At 38.4% G+C, this 20,728-nt stretch overlaps 1 protein-coding gene across 4 annotated transcripts in view; it reads right to left on the bottom strand.

Annotated features, from left to right (window-relative positions):
* The window catches only part of zcchc14.S (zinc finger CCHC-type containing 14 S homeolog), a 49,066-nt gene that overhangs the window by 21,695 nt on the left and 6,643 nt on the right, over positions 1–20,728 (bottom strand). For all 4 annotated transcript variants that reach the window (XM_018240454.2, XM_018240453.2, XM_018240456.2 and 1 more), the window contains exon 3: positions 16,502–16,625. In XM_018240454.2, the coding sequence (XP_018095943.1) occupies positions 16,502–16,625 (124 nt within the window). The remainder of the gene's footprint in view (positions 1–16,501; positions 16,626–20,728) is intronic.

A 20,728-nucleotide genomic window follows, 5' to 3' on the forward strand; every position in this document is an offset into this window, starting at 1 on the left:
AAATCTTTGAAATCAGAGAAAGGGATGACTGCAAATTCCTAAGCAAAATGATTTTAAATCAATATACTATTATATTGCATTGTGCCAGTGCATTATTTCATTCTAAAAATGGCGCTGAGCTACAAAACAACTTCATCTGAATCCCATACTGTAATGATTCACTATGCCGTAAGGATACTGAACACTATTTGGAAACCAGATGTTATTATTCAGCTGTTTTTAAGGCTGACAAAATAAATGCGGTTAGACAAAATCCAGACCAAAAAAATGTACATCCTGAATACTAAAGGGAAAGTAGCACCAATGTTTTTCTCTGTTTTCAAATAGCGAAGTTGCCATTTTGCACAAATGATTTAGAAGCGTTGTTGAATGCAGGCAGCACTGTATTTGTAAGGCAGACGCACGTGCTTGTGCTCAAAGGCCTTTGGTTATTCTTGATGTGTAGGACAGAGTCCAAAAAACATGGTGGTTTGTGCCCAATTTGCACTCTGCCTTCGCCTTGAACCTGTAAATGAGGCTTTAGATTATGTATGGGAGAAAGAGAAGCTGAGAAACTGTGAAAAAAACATTGTGAAAAGTCACAGTTGTAAAAATAATCTGAAACAAAAAAAATCATGGAAGAAAACCAAGACTGCAGAAATGAAACAATTTCAACATATGGTGCTGTGCTAAACAAGAGATATGGGGAATACACAAATGTCCACATACCTCTTTCCACATTCAGCAATATGCCGTTTCATAGAGAAGAGCACATTTATTACTGAGCCTATAATATGCTGAATAACAATGCACATCATATGTTTTACATTCTTTACATTAGAAAAGTTACCACTCTGTTCAGCAACAGAAGCAGGAAAGACACGAACGCACATTTACAAATGTGTAACTACTGCAGTGCAAAGTGCATTTTTGGACAAAAATCTTTTTTTTTTTTTTACACCGCACCGGCTTTTCCCAAAAATAAAAGATTAAGACCGTTCTCACCTCAGGTTTACCAATGCGCGTAGTATTAAAGGGCACCCGTCACACAAAAAAATTATTCCAAAACCTATATCATCATGTTAGTCAAACAAAATGAACTTTAATTACACTGTATAAATTATTTGAATCTTGTTTCCATCAGTCTGGGAATTCATAATTATAGCAAGCAGGCAGGAGCCATTTTGTGGACACTGTTATTAAGACAAGCCTTGTATCATCTCAGAATCTTGTTTGTGCACCAGAATGGGGGACCGGATGTCCATCCCCATGCCCTGGTTACACAATTAAATGGTTAAGAGAACTGGGAGAATGTGGGGAGAGCAGTGACATCTAGGAAGTGCTGAATGGAAAGTGAAAATAATTGTCTGCCCCTCCTCTATGCCTTAGGGGCAGGCAATATCTGATTGACAACTGAGATTTTTTAATGAGTTTACAACAGTGATGACCGCTTTAATAAAAAAAAGAATTTGGATTTCATGTTTAATTTGAAAAGGACTTTTATTATACAGCTTTTTATGTCTGGGTGACAGGTTGTCAGGTATTGTTGGGATTTGAGCCAGAGACCTTTAGGTTTCTGGCTCGATGCCTTAATCATTTGGCCAGGTGAGCAGCCTGTAGGGTTGCTTGCTATGTGTTACCTGTCCTCTGCAGTCCCAGCCCAGCTGCAGCCTGTTTGGCCTCTACAGCCCCAGCCCAGCTGCTGCCTGATTAGTTGCAATCAGCCAATCAGGGCTGCCTCTGCCCTTTTTAAGGCCAGCCCTTAGAACACTCCTTGCCAGAGCATGGTCTCCCTAGTACTGCGGCAGCGCCCTTAACTAGGTTGTTCAAACTCTTGCTGGTTTCGTTGTTATTCCAACTTGCCTTGGTCTGCCTGTCCTTGTCTTATCTTGCTTTACCCTACCTTGTTCATTCCCACCTTGATCTGACCCTTGCCTTGCCTGTTCTCATTTCCTATTCCACCTTGTACCATTCCCTGACTTCACCTTGTACCGACATTGCCTTGCCTGTTCCTGCTTCCTGTCCTGTTCTACCTATTACCCTGCCTTTTAGCTTCCCTTGTCTCTCACTCTCCTGTGCTATCCGCTCCTCTTGCTATTCTGCTCCAGTCAACTCCTGCTACTCAGTTCTCTCCTGCTATCTTGCTATCCAGTCTCCCTCTGCTCCAGTCTACTCTCGCTATTCAGTGCTCTCCTGCTATACAGTTTCCTTCTGCTCCAGTGTCCTTCTATATCCTGTTCCCCAAATCTACGCCCGCACCGTCCAGTCTCATCCTCTTGGTCTGCCCCCCAATCTATGCCAATCATCGTCCTGTCTGGTCCTGACCTTCGCCCGCTCCATCCTGCTTCACTCTGCACCTGTTGCAGTCCGACTATGCACTCGTCTCCCTGTTCCTGCCTTTCCCTTTGTGTTCTGTGGACACAGCCAGTCCCTGCCTATAGGACTCGCCTTCAGTCTCTGCAGTGCCCCCCTACCTAATCCTTGACACAGGTCCACTTTAATAACAGCAATTTACTTTCTGCAAATCAGTAGCAAATAGTCACAGAACTCGTAGGAACTCTCTCCACAACCATGCTGGCCATAATTTTAGGGTTAGTGAACATACTGTAAATGTGTGCGCACTATTCAGAGGAGGCAGGACAAGTACTAAAGAGTGTAAATAGGATGAATGGCACACAGAACTTTTATGTTTCAATCAAGTACAATGTTGCATCCATTTTAATATGTTGCAATTGTATTTGCAATTGTGTTTGTAAATTAGCCTTACCCACAAATGGCATGTCCCTGCCTAATTTTTTTTTTTAATTTACCTAAAAATTTACATTTACCTACGCAGAATAATTGACACCTTTAACAAATACAATAGTTGCTGGATTAGTATCAGCCAGGACTAACAAAATACAAGTTCATAAATGTAAAAACCTCACACAGAAATATACACTTTTTATACAGTGGCTCTCTAACATTCAGCACAAGAAGAAAGGGGGAGCCAAATTCTAAAGTTACCACCACTGGTATACATGATGTTCTTAGCCATAACATAAAATGCAGGGATTGCAATAATATATAAATTGCAAAGCATGTTGGGTAGAACTCTAGTGTGGGGGTTTCACAGACCAGACAGTATGCTCCAAAAATATTTTTGATCCTATCTGGACCAAGCACTCTATGGCGATACTATGCTATGTTGGCATCTCCTGGAACTACAACACTGCAAAGCTACTATACTGAATGAAAATTTTAATGTATAAAATTTTAATGTATAATGTGTGTTTTCAAAGGGAAAAAACACACACAAATATCCCACAGCTCCAACATCAGCATACTTTTCTATAACAATTCAACATGAATGTAGTTTCCTTAATTATATACTTAAATTGATTGCGCAAGGTGTCTCTCCAATTTGAAATGGCCTAATTGGAGGTGTCCACATATACTTTTCAAAATTTCAACAAAACCAGATGGGACTTATCCTCCAATAGTATGGGCCCAATTATTTGCAAAATACACACATAATCGTATTAAGGAGTAAAGATAAAAGGCAATATTTATTTAACTACCATGCCACAGATACTTAAAACCATTTAAAATAAATAAAAAACAGCGCTGCGCTGGGTTCAGGGATCCCTTTAACCCCAAATAACCACTTATAAAGAGGACTCCTCTATGTAGGATTTGGTGGAAATTTGATTATGTCTAGGTGGCTCAACAGCCAGTATTCCAATCAAGCGTTAGTAGATACACATGTAAATCCAATTGTTCATGTGAGGGAACGAAAGTGCATCCTTATAATTCACATCCGCAAGATATTGCAGAGAAGAAAATCCTGGTTATATAACACTGAATAGCGTGCTGCAGCTTAGTGAAGGTTACTATCTCCCGCGGGTACAATAGTCCCCGTGATGGTTTGCAGTGCAAAGCCAGTATATCAGGTTTAATGTCTTTGCGGGTAACTGGATTTGCCAATGTCTACTGTCCCATCCATATATTTACAGCCGCCTATTGCTCTCAGTGGCCAGCTGAGAGGTTGCGGCTTCGTGATACTGCGATCACTGACAGTCACCGTATTGTGCCAGCCCAGGTGTAACAGTTATCCCGGCTATCACCAGACCCGAAAATAAAGGTATACAGACCACGTGTCTTTGAGAGTTTTTCACCCGATAATTTCCGCGTTCCATCAACTGGCAGGAGATCTTCTGTCTGCGCACTTAAGTTCCCAAAATAGGGGAGCAGGGTATCCCAAACGACTCAGTGTCAGCGCTGTGCCTCGACAGCTGTTTCGCCACTCAACGTGGCTTTGTCAAGAGACCGAAAGGGTGGATATGACGTCGTTTTATCTTTGCCATCACATGTTCAAAGTGGGTGGTCTTTTGTGTAAGCCGCTTCCCACACATAAGAAGGATATAGTAATATCAATATGAACAATTGTATCATTTTCACTTCCCATAATCGTGGTTATGTAACCCTTTGGTATTATCTCAGTAGAATATATTTAAAGGATCAACCAAATAGGTATCAAATGAGAAGAGAGGACTCGCGGCTTCACTTTTGCTGTGATGGAAACATCAATATCAACTTGTGGCATGGTTACACAATACTATATTTCAAAAATTTGTAAGATTAATCACTATTGCTTATTTTTAACTATCATCCCATTTAATCGATATATAATTATAAACTTATATCAGAATAAGAAATAAGAGAGAAAAGAGAAAAAAATGAAAAGAAAATCAAAAGGTAGAACTACAACTCTCACCAACACAAAATTTTATTTTTTTTTTTTTATTTTTTTTTTTTGAAATAGTCTAAAAAAGCGGGGCCAATCAAGGGACTATTGTTATGACCATTCCTTCATTTATTTATAAAGGCCTGAAAATTCAATTGGCCATTGAGTCCGAACTCTGACTTATAAGTATTAAGCTTAAATATCCAACTGGTCTCTAGTTGGAGCAACCTGTTATCTAGGTCACCGCCCCTTACATCACTATGCAGACGGTCAATGCCCTGAAAATAAGACCCCATATGTTTGCCATTGTGAATGCAATAAATGTGTTTGGCAATAGATGACAATAAATTGCAATTATTAATATCTCGCATATGTTCATATATGCGTCTTTTCAGCGGCCTCTTTGTTTTTCCTATGTATTTGCTCCCACAGTGGCAAGTAAACATGTAGATCACGTAAGTCGTAGTACAACATATATAATGATACATGTTGTATTTTACTCTTCCATTGCTAAAATCCCTAGATGTCCTCATATATTGACACTGTTCACAGGCCCCACACTTATAGCTACCTACTGTTTTGCAACACGCTGTTTTCGAATGTTTCTGGAAATGACTATGAGTTAGTAAATCGCCAATGCTATTGTTTCTCCTATAACAAAAAAGAGGGTGAGTGGTTACCATTTGACCTATATTGGGATCATTGGACAAAATGTGCCAATGTTTCCGAATCAATGAGCGGACTTCTTGGTCTTTATTACTGTAAGTCAAAATGAGTCTAGTCTTTTCATTACCTGGAGTGCCGCTTTGTTTGGGCTTGTATAATAAGTCTTCCCTATTCTGAGATAGGGCATTGTGGTAGGCTCTACGTAGGCAGCGAGTTTTGTATCCCCGTGCCTTAAATCTTGAGTACAGTTGGTAAGCTTCCCGTTTAAAGTCTTCCTCTGTAGAACAGATTCTCCGTAATCTAAGATACTGTCCCTTTGGTATGCCTTCGATGCATTTCAATGGATGCATCGATTCTGCATGTAAGAGGCTGTTGCCAGCCGTCTTCTTGCGAAACAGATTAGTGGACACCTGTCCACAACTGTCCTTTTTAATCTCTATATCCAAAAATTCCAATTTGGAGTCGTGGTAATTTAAGGTGAATGTTAAATTAAAATTATTTTATTGAGTTTAGACACAAAATCCTTTAATTTCTGTTCGGGGCCCTGCCAGATGATCATAATATCATCGATATATCTGTGCCACCGTAAAATGTGGCACAGATATTCGTCGTACTCTTCAGCCGAGAACACGTGGCGCTCCCACTCTCCTAGGAATAAGTTGGCGTAGCTGGGTGCGCATTTAGCGCCCATAGCTACGCCCTGGCGTTGTAGATAATAGATGCCATTAAATATAAACACATTGTGATGTAGTACAAAACTCAATGCTTGCAATATAAATTTATGTTCCTCGGAGATTGGGTTGTGTATGCGCTCAAAAATGTTTTTTATGGCCTCAATACCTAGAGCATGTGGTATACTCATGTATAAGGCCTCCACATCCAGACCCACAAGAAAGCAGTCAGAGCTTAAGGTCAGTCCATTAATCTCCCTCAGTAAATGGGAAGTATCCAATACAAAAGAATCGAGTTGTGTTACTAAAGGTTGTAGCACCATATCTATATATCCACTTATTGGCTCAGTAAGTGATCCACAGCCCGACACAATAGGTCTTCCCGGAGGTTCATTGATGGACTTATGAACCTTCGGGAGAGCATAAAAAGTTGGGGTTCTAGGATGTTTAACTTTCAAAAATTCCAAAGTGTTTTGGTCAATAATTCCCTCCTGATAGGCGTGATCTATCAGATCAAACAACTTATCCTTGTGTCTTTGGGCCTGAGGTAGCAAAATTGGTTGGTACCAATGTTTGTTGTTTAGAATTTTATTGCACATTGTAACATATTTGGGAGAATCCATGATTACAATATTCGAACCCTTATCTGATGGTTTAACAACTATATCCGGATTCTCCCTCAATGTTTTTAGTGCATTGATCTCCTCTAAAGTGAGATTTGGATGCTTAGTATTGGTCGTCAGATGCAAAATATCTTCCGTGACCCTTTGTACAAAGGTGTCCACGGCCCCATTTTCAGTTGTACTGGGGTATCGAGAAGACCTTTTTTTACAAGATGGTAATTTGGTATTATCACCTGAATTTTCCAACCATAGGTCCTGAATATCTTGCAAAATTTTCTGTTCCTCCTCTACTCTGGGATCATCCCATAGTTCAAATAGGATTTTAAGGGTCTTAAAATCATTTAAATTGAATTGACTTAAATCCAAATCTGTTTGCCGATTACCCTTGGTCCATTGTAACTTCAAAAGCAATTTACGTGCAAATAAGTGAACATCTTTTACTAGTGTGAAGTGATCTATTGATTTGGAGGGTACAAAAGTGAGCCCTTTTTGTAATACCGCAGTGCAACTAGGAGTGAGGGTAAAGTGAGAAAGATTTATTATCTGTAAATCTTCATGTGATGGTGGTGAAACTGAATTGCCTGTGTCCATCACAGGTTCAGTGATTGTAAAAAACTCGTGCCTGGGAATGACGATGTGTTTTGGGGAAGATTGGGCAGGAGTGGAGCTCCGACGCTCCTCTCCTGTGTTGTCTGTGCAATAACTTGTTCCTTATGAAAAACAGTGTTAAACTTACGCTTCTTCCGATCAAATTGTTTCCGTGTGGTGAAAGATGTATCAGAACCGCTCATCTCACTTTCCGAGTGAGTGTCGCGGTCCGAATTACCCTGTGTGCTCTTCCTATATTGTGTCCCCTGAAAACCCTTTGTACCCCCATTTCTATTATACGTGTTGTAATTGCGTTTCTTCTGATTATTCCATAAGTAAACATGTTTGTTTTCATAGTCCAAAATGTCTCTATCAAATTTGCGTTTTTTCACCTGCATAACCTCTATATTGAGGTTATCCATAAACCCTTTTAAATCCCTGTCCATCTTTTTGAATTCTTCACTTGGTTCATATTCTTTAATTTGGTCCCAAAGTTGTTTTTGTTGTACCTTAATTAATTCCAATTCCTCAATATTATGTTGTTTAAGGAGGGACATAAGTTTGCATGAACATTCACTCAATATTTCCTCCCATTGTGTTTTAAAGGTCTGTGATGTGTCCTCAAAAGAGGGGAAGATTTGCACCCGCAGGCCTCTTGGAATAATGCCCCGTGTCAAATATTCCTCCAAACATATTACATTCCAGAACACATTTAACCTCCTCCGTAGTAAATTCTTACTCTTAACCATTAAATGAGACAGTGTAAGGGAAGCCTTACCATCTGGCATCATTGATCCTGAAAAAACCGTTTTGGCCAAAGAGGCCCATTTTGTGTCATCTGCAAAAAATTCCATAATGAAATCTGGTTGTAAAAATAAAAATTTAGAGAAAAAAGAAGGAAAAGAAAAAGAAAAAGAAAAAAAAGGAAAAAATATTTTAATTCGATAATTAATCTATTGGAGACAACTTGCTTACAAGGGAATACTAGTCCCACATATGACTCTTATATACTTAAATTGATTGCGCAAGGTGTCTCTCCAATTTGAAATGGCCTAATTGGAGGTGTCCACATATACTTTTCAAAATTTCAACAAAACCAGATGGGACTTATCCTCCAATAGTATGGGCCCAATTATTTGCAAAATACACACATAATCGTATTAAGGAGTAAAGATAAAAGGCAATATTTATTTAACTACCATGCCACAGATACTTAAAACCATTTAAAATAAATAAAAAACAGCGCTGCGCTGGGTTCAGGGATCCCTTTAACCCCAAATAACCACTTATAAAGAGGACTCCTCTATGTAGGATTTGGTGGAAATTTGATTATGTCTAGGTGGCTCAACAGCCAGTATTCCAATCAAGCGTTAGTAGATACACATGTAAATCCAATTGTTCATGTGAGGGAACGAAAGTGCATCCTTATAATTCACATCCGCAAGATATTGCAGAGAAGAAAATCCTGGTTATATAACACTGAATAGCGTGCTGCAGCTTAGTGAAGGTTACTATCTCCCGCGGGTACAATAGTCCCCGTGATGGTTTGCAGTGCAAAGCCAGTATATCAGGTTTAATGTCTTTGCGGGTAACTGGATTTGCCAATGTCTACTGTCCCATCCATATATTTACAGCCGCCTATTGCTCTCAGTGGCCAGCTGAGAGGTTGCGGCTTCGTGATACTGCGATCACTGACAGTCACCGTATTGTGCCAGCCCAGGTGTAACAGTTATCCCGGCTATCACCAGACCCGAAAATAAAGGTATACAGACCACGTGTCTTTGAGAGTTTTTCACCCGATAATTTCCGCGTTCCATCAACTGGCAGGAGATCTTCTGTCTGCGCACTTAAGTTCCCAAAATAGGGGAGCAGGGTATCCCAAACGACTCAGTGTCAGCGCTGTGCCTCGACAGCTGTTTCGCCACTCAACGTGGCTTTGTCACGTCTTTCACCACACGGAAACAATTTGATCGGAAGAAGCGTAAGTTTAACACTGTTTTTCATAAGGAACAAGTTATTGCACAGACAACACAGGAGAGGAGCGTCGGAGCTCCACTCCTGCCCAATCTTCCCCAAAACACATCGTCATTCCCAGGCACGAGTTTTTTACAATCACTGAACCTGTGATGGACACAGGCAATTCAGTTTCACCACCATCACATGAAGATTTACAGATAATAAATCTTTCTCACTTTACCCTCACTCCTAGTTGCACTGCGGTATTACAAAAAGGGCTCACTTTTGTACCCTCCAAATCAATAGATCACTTCACACTAGTAAAAGATGTTCACTTATTTGCACGTAAATTGCTTTTGAAGTTACAATGGACCAAGGGTAATCGGCAAACAGATTTGGATTTAAGTCAATTCAATTTAAATGATTTTAAGACCCTTAAAATCCTATTTGAACTATGGGATGATCCCAGAGTAGAGGAGGAACAGAAAATTTTGCAAGATATTCAGGACCTATGGTTGGAAAATTCAGGTGATAATACCAAATTACCATCTTGTAAAAAAAGGTCTTCTCGATACCCCAGTACAACTGAAAATGGGGCCGTGGACACCTTTGTACAAAGGGTCACGGAAGATATTTTGCATCTGACGACCAATACTAAGCATCCAAATCTCACTTTAGAGGAGATCAATGCACTAAAAACATTGAGGGAGAATCCGGATATAGTTGTTAAACCATCAGATAAGGGTTCGAATATTGTAATCATGGATTCTCCCAAATATGTTACAATGTGCAATAAAATTCTAAACAACAAACATTGGTACCAACCAATTTTGCTACCTCAGGCCCAAAGACACAAGGATAAGTTGTTTGATCTGATAGATCACGCCTATCAGGAGGGAATTATTGACCAAAACACTTTGGAATTTTTGAAAGTTAAACATCCTAGAACCCCAACTTTTTATGCTCTCCCGAAGGTTCATAAGTCCATCAATGAACCTCCGGGAAGACCTATTGTGTCGGGCTGTGGATCACTTACTGAGCCAATAAGTGGATATATAGATATGGTGCTACAACCTTTAGTAACACAACTCGATTCTTTTGTATTGGATACTTCCCATTTACTGAGGGAGATTAATGGACTGACCTTAAGCTCTGACTGCTTTCTTGTGGGTCTGGATGTGGAGGCCTTATACATGAGTATACCACATGCTCTAGGTATTGAGGCCATAAAAAACATTTTTGAGCGCATACACAACCCAATCTCCGAGGAACATAAATTTATATTGCAAGCATTGAGTTTTGTACTACATCACAATGTGTTTATATTTAATGGCATCTATTATCTACAACGCCAGGGCGTAGCTATGGGCGCTAAATGCGCACCCAGCTACGCCAACTTATTCCTAGGAGAGTGGGAGCGCCACGTGTTCTCGGCTGAAGAGTACGACGAATATCTGTGCCACATTTTACGGTGGCACAGATATATCGATGATATTATGATCATCTGGCAGGGCCCCGAACAGAAATTAAAGGATTTTGTGTCTAAACTCAATAAAAATAATTTTAATTTAACATTCACCTTAAATTACCACGACTCCAAATTGGAATTTTTGGATATAGAGATTAAAAAGGACAGTTGTGGACAGGTGTCCACTAATCTGTTTCGCAAGAAGACGGCTGGCAACAGCCTCTTACATGCAGAATCGATGCATCCATTGAAATGCATCGAAGGCATACCAAAGGGACAGTATCTTAGATTACGGAGAATCTGTTCTACAGAGGAAGACTTTAAACGGGAAGCTTACCAACTGTACTCAAGATTTAAGGCACGGGGATACAAAACTCGCTGCCTACGTAGAGCCTACCACAATGCCCTATCTCAGAATAGGGAAGACTTATTATACAAGCCCAAACAAAGCGGCACTCCAGGTAATGAAAAGACTAGACTCATTTTGACTTACAGTAATAAAGACCAAGAAGTCCGCTCATTGATTCGGAAACATTGGCACATTTTGTCCAATGATCCCAATATAGGTCAAATGGTAACCACTCACCCTCTTTTTGTTATAGGAGAAACAATAGCATTGGCGATTTACTAACTCATAGTCATTTCCAGAAACATTCGAAAACAGCGTGTTGCAAAACAGTAGGTAGCTATAAGTGTGGGGCCTGTGAACAGTGTCAATATATGAGGACATCTAGGGATTTTAGCAATGGAAGAGTAAAATACAACATGTATCATTATATATGTTGTACTACGACTTACGTGATCTACATGTTTACTTGCCACTGTGGGAGCAAATACATAGGAAAAACAAAGAGGCCGCTGAAAAGACGCATATATGAACATATGCGAGATATTAATAATTGCAATTTATTGTCATCTATTGCCAAACACATTTATTGCATTCACAATGGCAAACATATGGGGTCTTATTTTCAGGGCATTGACCGTCTGCATAGTGATGTAAGGGGCGGTGACCTAGATAACAGGTTGCTCCAACTAGAGACCAGTTGGATATTTAAGCTTAATACTTATAAGTCAGAGTTCGGACTCAATGGCCAATTGAATTTTCAGGCCTTTATAAATAAATGAAGGAATGGTCATAACAATAGTCCCTTGATTGGCCCCGCTTTTTTAGACTATTTCAAAAAAATAAAATTTTGTGTTGGTGAGAGTTGTAGTTCTACCTTTTGATTTTCTTTTCATTTTTTTCTCTTTTTCTCTCTTATTTCTTATTCTGATATAAGTTTATAATTATATATCGATTAAATGGGATGATAGTTAAAAATAAGCAATAGTGATTAATCTTACAAATTTTTGAAATATAGTATTGTGTAACCATGCCACAAGTTGATATTGATGTTTCCATCACAGCAAAAGTGAAGCCGCGAGTCCTCTCTTCTCATTTGATACCTATTTGGTTGATCCTTTAAATATATTCTACTGAGATAATACCAAAGGGTTACATAACCACGATTATGGGAAGTGAAAATGATACAATTGTTCATATTGATATTACTATATCCTTCTTATGTGTGGGAAGCGGCTTACACAAAAGACCACCCACTTTGAACATGTGATGGCAAAGATAAAACGACGTCATATCCACCCTTTCGGTCTCTTGACAAAGCCACGTTGAGTGGCGAAACAGCTGTCGAGGCACAGCGCTGACACTGAGTCGTTTGGGATACCCTGCTCCCCTATTTTGGGAACTTAAGTGCGCAGACAGAAGATCTCCTGCCAGTTGATGGAACGCGGAAATTATCGGGTGAAAAACTCTCAAAGACACGTGGTCTGTATACCTTTATTTTCGGGTCTGGTGATAGCCGGGATAACTGTTACACCTGGGCTGGCACAATACGGTGACTGTCAGTGATCGCAGTATCACGAAGCCGCAACCTCTCAGCTGGCCACTGAGAGCAATAGGCGGCTGTAAATATATGGATGGGACAGTAGACATTGGCAAATCCAGTTACCCGCAAAGACATTAAACCTGATATACTGGCTTTGCACTGCAAACCATCACGGGGACTATTGTACCCGCGGGAGATAGTAACCTTCACTAAGCTGCAGCACGCTATTCAGTGTTATATAACCAGGATTTTCTTCTCTGCAATATCTTGCGGATGTGAATTATAAGGATGCACTTTCGTTCCCTCACATGAACAATTGGATTTACATGTGTATCTACTAACGCTTGATTGGAATACTGGCTGTTGAGCCACCTAGACATAATCAAATTTCCACCAAATCCTACATAGAGGAGTCCTCTTTATAAGTGGTTATTTGGGGTTAAAGGGATCCCTGAACCCAGCGCAGCGCTGTTTTTTATTTATTTTAAATGGTTTTAAGTATCTGTGGCATGGTAGTTAAATAAATATTGCCTTTTATCTTTACTCCTTAATACGATTATGTGTGTATTTTGCAAATAATTGGGCCCATACTATTGGAGGATAAGTCCCATCTGGTTTTGTTGAAATTTTTAGTTTCCTTAATTAACAGAATTATTTTGGAAATGTGATTTGAAGACTTTCTAAGACATAAAAATAAGAGTTAAAGACTTAGGTTTTCTAGGACCCATTACGTGAGCTCAAATACCCCAAATAGAAATGTAAGCACTGTAGTCAGTAACTAACTTTAATTTTGCCATAGATTCTGCTTCAATTAAAAGTCATTTGTTTACATTGTCCAGTGTTCGCTCATGAATATAATAGGAGACATGGCAAAAGTGTGAAATTGTTCTACTTGTAGCACAAATAGATACGGGAATATAATCACAGATTCCAGTTCTATTTGTGGCAATTTCTACTGCCATCATTGGGAAGCTACACAGCAATCCATGCCATTTTTGTTCAACAGATATGACTCTTGTGGGACAGATACTATTATAGTAATGAAACATGGGGCATCATGATTATGGTCAGTGGGCTCCATAGGGGGGCTTTTTGCTTTTCTTATTAAAATACTATCATTCCCCCCCATATGGAGTGTGGGCTCTGTTAGCCAATACCTCTTGTGGAGGAAAATATTTTAGACATACATTATGTATTCCAAAACTCTGGTGCCAAAGCATTTTTCTTCACATTGGCTTTACATTGTTGTTCCAGGTATGATGTTTAAACATTTGGAATACGACTTGGCATTTTAATCAAGTTTATCTTCACTTTTCCTCTCTCAGCATCTGTTTCTCTTCATGCAGCAGTTGGGTGTCAGATATTCATTGACAGATCCAATATATCTTATAGGGGGCTCCTTTTGCCTACAAGATGAATTAGAGCGCACTCTATTAAAATCACCAAAAAGAAACAAAGACCCGGAAGATGGCTGCCGTGAACTGTGATCCCTGAATGTAAACCGAGGGGTAAGTAAAAAGTTAGGGGTATTTCCCTGGAGGGGGGGGGGGGGCAGGCATTTTTTTAGTTAAGGGTTGAATTCTCCTTTAAAGTCCTATAATGCAAATGCTCTGGAGCCTGAATATCATGTATTTTATTTATGACTTAAGCTCCCTCTCAAACCAAAGCAATCTAAGTATTTACCCAGTACATAGCTTTATGTTCAGAACAACTCAGCAATCTGACACTGGAGGCAACCAGATCAAACGAAAAGAAGACATGAGCAACAGCTGTTAGGACAGCATGCCTTGGCATGAAAACTTTATCTGATGATAAAACACCAAAGTGTTGAGATCAGATAACAGAGCTTTAAGTGAATAAGCAATCCCTAAGGATGTATATTCCTTTCTGTAAAATAAAAAATAGCAATTATACAAATAGAATTTATTTAATATGTAGCTTAAAAGTAAATCAATAAGAGACTTGCGAGTAGGGATGCACCGAATCCAAAATTTGGTTCAGGATTTGGCCAGGATTCGGCCGAAACCTTCTGCCCGGCCGAATCCGAGTTTGCATATGCAAATTAGAGGCGGGAGGGAAATCACGTGACTTTTTGTCACAAAACAAGGAAGTAAACCATGTTTTCCCCTTTCCACCCCTAATTTGCTTACGCAAATTAGGATTTGGTTCGGTATTCAGCCGATTCTTTCGCAAAGGATTCAGGGGTTCGGCCGAATCAAAAATAGTGGATTCGGTGCATCCCTACTTACTCTACTTGAGTATTCAAATTGAAAAGCCATTCTAAACCTTTTACCATAGTAAACAATTTTAATTTTGCCATTACACATAAATTATTCAGGTGCATAAAATGGACAACATTTTGATGGAAAATGTTGAAGGATATTCTGTTATTTGATGATTATTCTGTATTTACCTAACCAAGGCACCCTGGAGATTTCCCAGTGGTCAATCCACATTACATTGCACTGCATTACTATTAATTACTTATTTCTTGGCTCACATTGAGATTATTGCTGCAGTCCTACAATCTTGTTTTGTAAAGTCCAATAACAATCAGTTATACAACTTACATCCCTTAAATCTTCAGGAAAGTATTCATTTGGATGAACTAGGTGTCCCTCTGATATCGGAATCATTTTGCTTCAGTCAAGAAAAGCCATAAAGCAGTCATATTGTTTTTAAAATCGGTATACAGGTACAGGTATGGGACCGGTTATCCAGAATACTCAGATAAAAGATCTTTCCGTAATTTGGATATTCAAACCTACTAGAAAATAATGTAAACATTAAATAAACCAATAGACTCAATCATAAGATATGGAAATCAAGGGTAAACGGCACTGTATTTTTTACATTTTATATACCCAAAAAGTTACTGGTGATCCTGTTAAGAGCCAATTGTAACAATTCACAATTTTAAGGGTTAAATGTGATTCACAGATTGATTAATTAAGAGGTGGGACTTCCTGTGTGGATCTTTAAAGCAACTTTTCACTGTGATTTGTACACACTTGAAAAAGGGCCTTTGCTGCCCGAAACATGTGTGGACGCACAATAAAGCACTGATTAGCAGGTATTCTGCTGTTTGCCCTTGATTTCCATATCTTATGACTGAATCAATTCCAGTGGTGGCTTGACGGAACACCAGAGGGAATCAAGGCTTTCCAACAACGCTTGGCTTTCTGTGTGTTATCCTGAGAGTGAAACCCAATAGACTTTTTCTGCTTCCAATAAGGATAAATTATATCTTAGTTTCGATCAAGTACAAATCACTGTTTTATTATTACAAAGAAAATAGGAAATCATTTTTTAAAATTTGAATTATTTGGTGTAAAAGGAGTCTATGGTAGACAGCCTTTCTGTAATTCTGAGCTTTCTGGATAACATGTTTCCGGTTAACGGATCCCATACCTGTGTAGGATGTGTTATCCTGAAACTTATTATCCAGAAAGTTCCAAATTACTGAAGGTAATTTACCATAAACTCCTTTCATCAAATAATTCAGATTTTTAAACATTATCCTTTTTCTCTGTAATAATAAAACAGTACTTATACTTGATCCCAATTAAGATATAATTAATCCTCATTGGATGCAAAACAACCCTCATATTTAAATTTTTTGGCAGAGTTAAGGTATGGTGATCCCTCATCAGGAAAACCTTAGATCCCAAGTGTTCTGTATAATAGATCCCATACATGTATAATGCTCTATTAGGGGCCTCTTGTAATGCTACATAGGGGCATAACTAAGGCCAATAAACAAGGGAATGTCATGCAAGGCTGAATCTGTGTGAAGCTAGAAAAAACCAGGTCAGAGAAACCTGAAAAAAAACATTTACCTTATTCCTTTAATAAATACAATAGAAAAACACGAAAGAAAACTTGAAGAAGGCATAGTGGTCCTTTTTTTATTATTTATTTCAAAATAAACTTACCTTTGGAGTGTTTCCCCGACGGTCGTTTAGATAATGATTCTTCTATGGAATGTGCTGATGTGTTAAGTGCATTTGCTAAACTGTTACCAATGCTGGTTAAAGGTGCATCTGTTCTTAGTGTGCTCTGAAATGGATGAAAACAGATGAATCAATATAGATGAGGATGTTAAAATGAAAATATGCATTAAGATCTTGATTATACTGGTGTTACTGCAGTACAACAAACTGTCTAGTGGGAAAACTCCAGGTTGCACCTTTCATTTACAAAAGGGATATAGTTTCTGTGTTTCATGTAGCATCCATTCACTTGTACAGGTATCTGTTATCCAGAATGCTCGAGACCTGGGGGTTTCCGGATAAGGGGTCTTTCCTTAATTTGGATCTTAATGTTTTAAAGGGGTTGTTCACCTTCAAAACACTTTTTAAATTCAGTTGTTTATAGATTGCATTTATTTCCACAGAAATAAAGAATTTTTCCAATTACTTTCCATTATTTATTTTTTACTGTTTTTCCAAAATCTAAGTTTAAAGTTGAATGTTCATGTCTCTGGTAGTGAGTCTGGCAGCTCAGTAATTCAGGTGCAGACTCTAAACTGTTACAATTTTGCAACATTTAGTTGATACATTTCTCAGCAGTATCTTTGGAATATTAGCAACTATTGTATCAATTCTAACAGCTGCCTTTAATGAAACCCAGAGATTCTGCTCAGCAGGGACAAAGATAAGAAATCTATCAACTAAATGAATCCATTTAGAACAGTTTACAGGGTCGGCGACCCCCCCTCACAGGGCTGCTTCAGAAGGCGAAAAAAAGACACTTGACACTTCAATATTAGAAAAACGGTCAGACATAGAAAACAGAAAGTCATTGGAAAAAGTCATTATTTCTGGTGATCTATCAGAAAACAACTAGTTGTTTGAAGGTGAACCACCCCTTTAAGTCATGTAAACATTAAATAAACCCAATAGACTGGTTGTGCTTCCAATAAGGGTTAATTATATCTTAGTTTACATCAAATACAAGCTACTGTTTTATTATTACAGAGAAAAAGGAAATCATTTAAAACATTTTGGATTATTTAATTATAATTAATTCTATCAGTAATTTGGAGCTTTCTGGATAATGGATCCCATACATGTACTGCCAAGACAAGGATGCATTAAGCTGTAACTTTTATTACAACTGCAAGTGCATGCTTAGAGGTGGCATCATTACAGACAGCATGCAGGAGCTACATAACCCAAAAATGCATTGCACTGGGATGTTCCTTTCCTTGTTGAAATCACGTGTGCAGGGAATTGTGGGGTTTGGAGAATGCAGGCTGTTGATACAAAGTAACAGTAGTCAGTCAGCTCAGCAAAGTAGTCAGAGAGATCAGCAGAAGAGCAGGGGGGTAGGCTTAGGGAACTGTCAGAAACCATTAAAAACCATAAAAAGTCTGTTTATTTTTTAAATGATGTATATTGCAAAGTTGCTTGAAATTATGTTTACTTTTCAAAAAGCTTCAAAAAGTTATGCTTGTGTGGCATTCCCCTTTCAGTCTGTGTTTAATGCTGGTTTGAAACCCAAAGCAACACTACATCAGTTTACTAAAATATTTTTTACATACCAGAACAAGTCAGTACAAGTGTTATTCCAATTATTTACAGTATAGCTAGAAATCTCTGAGCTATGAATTAATTCAAACAATTTGCAATTGGTTTTCAATTTTTATGGTTTGTGAATTATTTAACTTTTTGCTCAGCAGCTCTCCAGTTTGCAATTTATAGGTACAGTCACACCAAAAAAAATGAAGGTGTTTTCAAGTAATTAAAATATAATGTACTGTTGCCCTGCACTGGTAAAAGTTATATAAACTATAGTTTTTATAAACAAACTCCTTTGTAGCCATGCGGGCAGCCATGCGGGCAGCCATTCAAAGCTAAAAAAGGAGAAAAGTCACAGGATACAAAGCAGATACACTCTGTAGTATACAATAGGATTCTACAAAGCTTATCTATAATATATTGTGTGTCCTTTGCTTGAATGTTTCTGAAGCAAAAACACCAGTTTTACCAGTGCAGGACAACAGTATATTTTTAATTACTTAAAACCACTGTCACTTTTTGATGTTACTGTTCCTTTAAGCAGCTATAAGGTTGCTAGGGTCCAGTTTACCCTGGTAACCAGGCAGTGGTTTAAAGGAAAACTATACCCCCCAAACAATGTAGGTCTCTATTAAAAGATACTGAGTAAAACAGCTCATGTGTAAAACCCTGCTTCATGTAAATGAACCATTATCATAATAATATACTTTTTTATTAGTATGTGCCATTGGGTAATCATAAATAGAAAATTGCTATTTTAAAAAATAAGGGCCGCCCCCTGAGATCGTAAGATTCACTGTGCACACGTACAAACCACATGTAAGGTCACATGAGCCAATTAACAGACAGAGTTCTGCCTTTTGCTTCCTCACTTCTTCCTGTTACAGTTAGGGGCCGATTCACTAAGCTCGAGTGAAGGATTCGAATGAAAAAATTCAAATTTCGAAGTATTTTTTGGGTACTTCGACCATCGAATTGGTTAAATTAGTTCGAATTCGAACGAATTCGAACGAAAAATCGTTCGACTATTCGACCATTCGATAGTCGAAGTACTTTCCCTTTAAAAAAAACTTCGACCCCCTACTTCGGCAGGTAAAACCTACCGAAGTCAATGTTAGCCTATGGGGAAGGTCCCCATAGGCTTGCCTGTGATTTTTTGATCGAAGGATTTTCCTTCGATCGTTGGATTAAAATCCTTCGAATCGTTCGATTCGAAGGATTTAATCGATCGATCGCAGGATTAGCGCTAAATCCTTCGACTTCGATATTGGAAGTCGAAGGATTTCAATTCGAGGGTCGAATTTCGAAGTATTTTTAACTTCGAAATTCGACCCTTAATGAATCTGCCCCTTAGTGTTGTAGTATTTCTGGTCAGGTGATCTCTGAGGCAGCACAGATAGAGTCACGAAATGGTGGTTCAAGGCAAGAGATGTAAAAGGGCAATATTTATGTAAATATATATTCCAGTTTGGTAAGATTCTTTAATATGTCATTCAATTTGATATAAACTATCTGATGCTTAAGTATTCATTTCGGGGGTATAGTTTTCCTTTAAATGACAGACATGCAGTATGTATCTCTAACTGTTACAAGATAGTGGGGTCTTCTGCATTAAAATAGGTTCTTGAACCCCAATAAGAGCAAACATATCTGACCTACAGACTGACCAGTGTGTTGATAGTTGGTCAAAACAAACAAATGCATCCTCAATGCACTTTTTTTCCTACAGGCACTAAAGCAATAAAACTATTTCTGCACATTAAGATTCTTTAGTCTGTCACTTGTGTCCTGTTGACTGTACAAAAAATGGATTATAATGGTTTTAAAAGAGTGTGTGTGTTATGTTTTTTTTGTTTTTTTAGTTGCTTTTTATTCAGCAGCCCTCCAGCTTGCAGTTTCAGCAATTAAGTTGCTAGGGTTCAGACTACCCTAGCAACCATGCATGAATTTGAATAAGAGACTGGAATATGAATACAAGAGGCCTGAATAGAAAGACAAGTAATAAAAAGTAGCAATAACAATAAATGTGTAGCCTTATAGAGCATTGTTTTTAGATGGAGACAGTGATCCAAATTTAAAGGCTGGAAAGAGACAGAAGAAGGTAAATAATTCAAAAACTATAATATAAAAGAAACAACGAAGACCAATTTGCTTAGAACTGGTCATTCTACAACATACTAAGAGTTAACTTAAAGGTGAAACACCCCTTTAAATTCATCTTAACGATTTAAACCATTCATTTTGGGCATCACAACCCTTAAAGGAACAGTTCAATGTAAAAATAAAAACTGGATAAATAGATAGGCTGTGCAAAATAAAAAATGTTTTTCATATAATTAGTTAGCCAAAAATGTAATGTAATGTATAAAGGCTGGAGTGACTGGATGTCAAACATAATAGCCAGAACACTACTTCCTGCTTTTCAGCTCTCTAAGTCTGAGTTAGTCAGCGACTTGAAGGAGGTCCACATGGGACATAACTGTTCAGTGAGTTTGCAATTGATCCTTAGCATTCAGCTCAGATTCAAAAGCAACAGATATGACCCATGTGGCCTCCCTCAAGTCACTCTCATTAGTGTGACATAGCTTCAGTCAATGCATCAGTTTTGCTGCTAATCCAAAGTGGAACATGCAACAAATA

The sequence above is a fragment of the Xenopus laevis genome, chromosome 4S (genome assembly GCF_017654675.1).
Source record: "Xenopus laevis strain J_2021 chromosome 4S, Xenopus_laevis_v10.1, whole genome shotgun sequence".
Taxonomy (NCBI): domain Eukaryota; kingdom Metazoa; phylum Chordata; class Amphibia; order Anura; family Pipidae; genus Xenopus; species Xenopus laevis.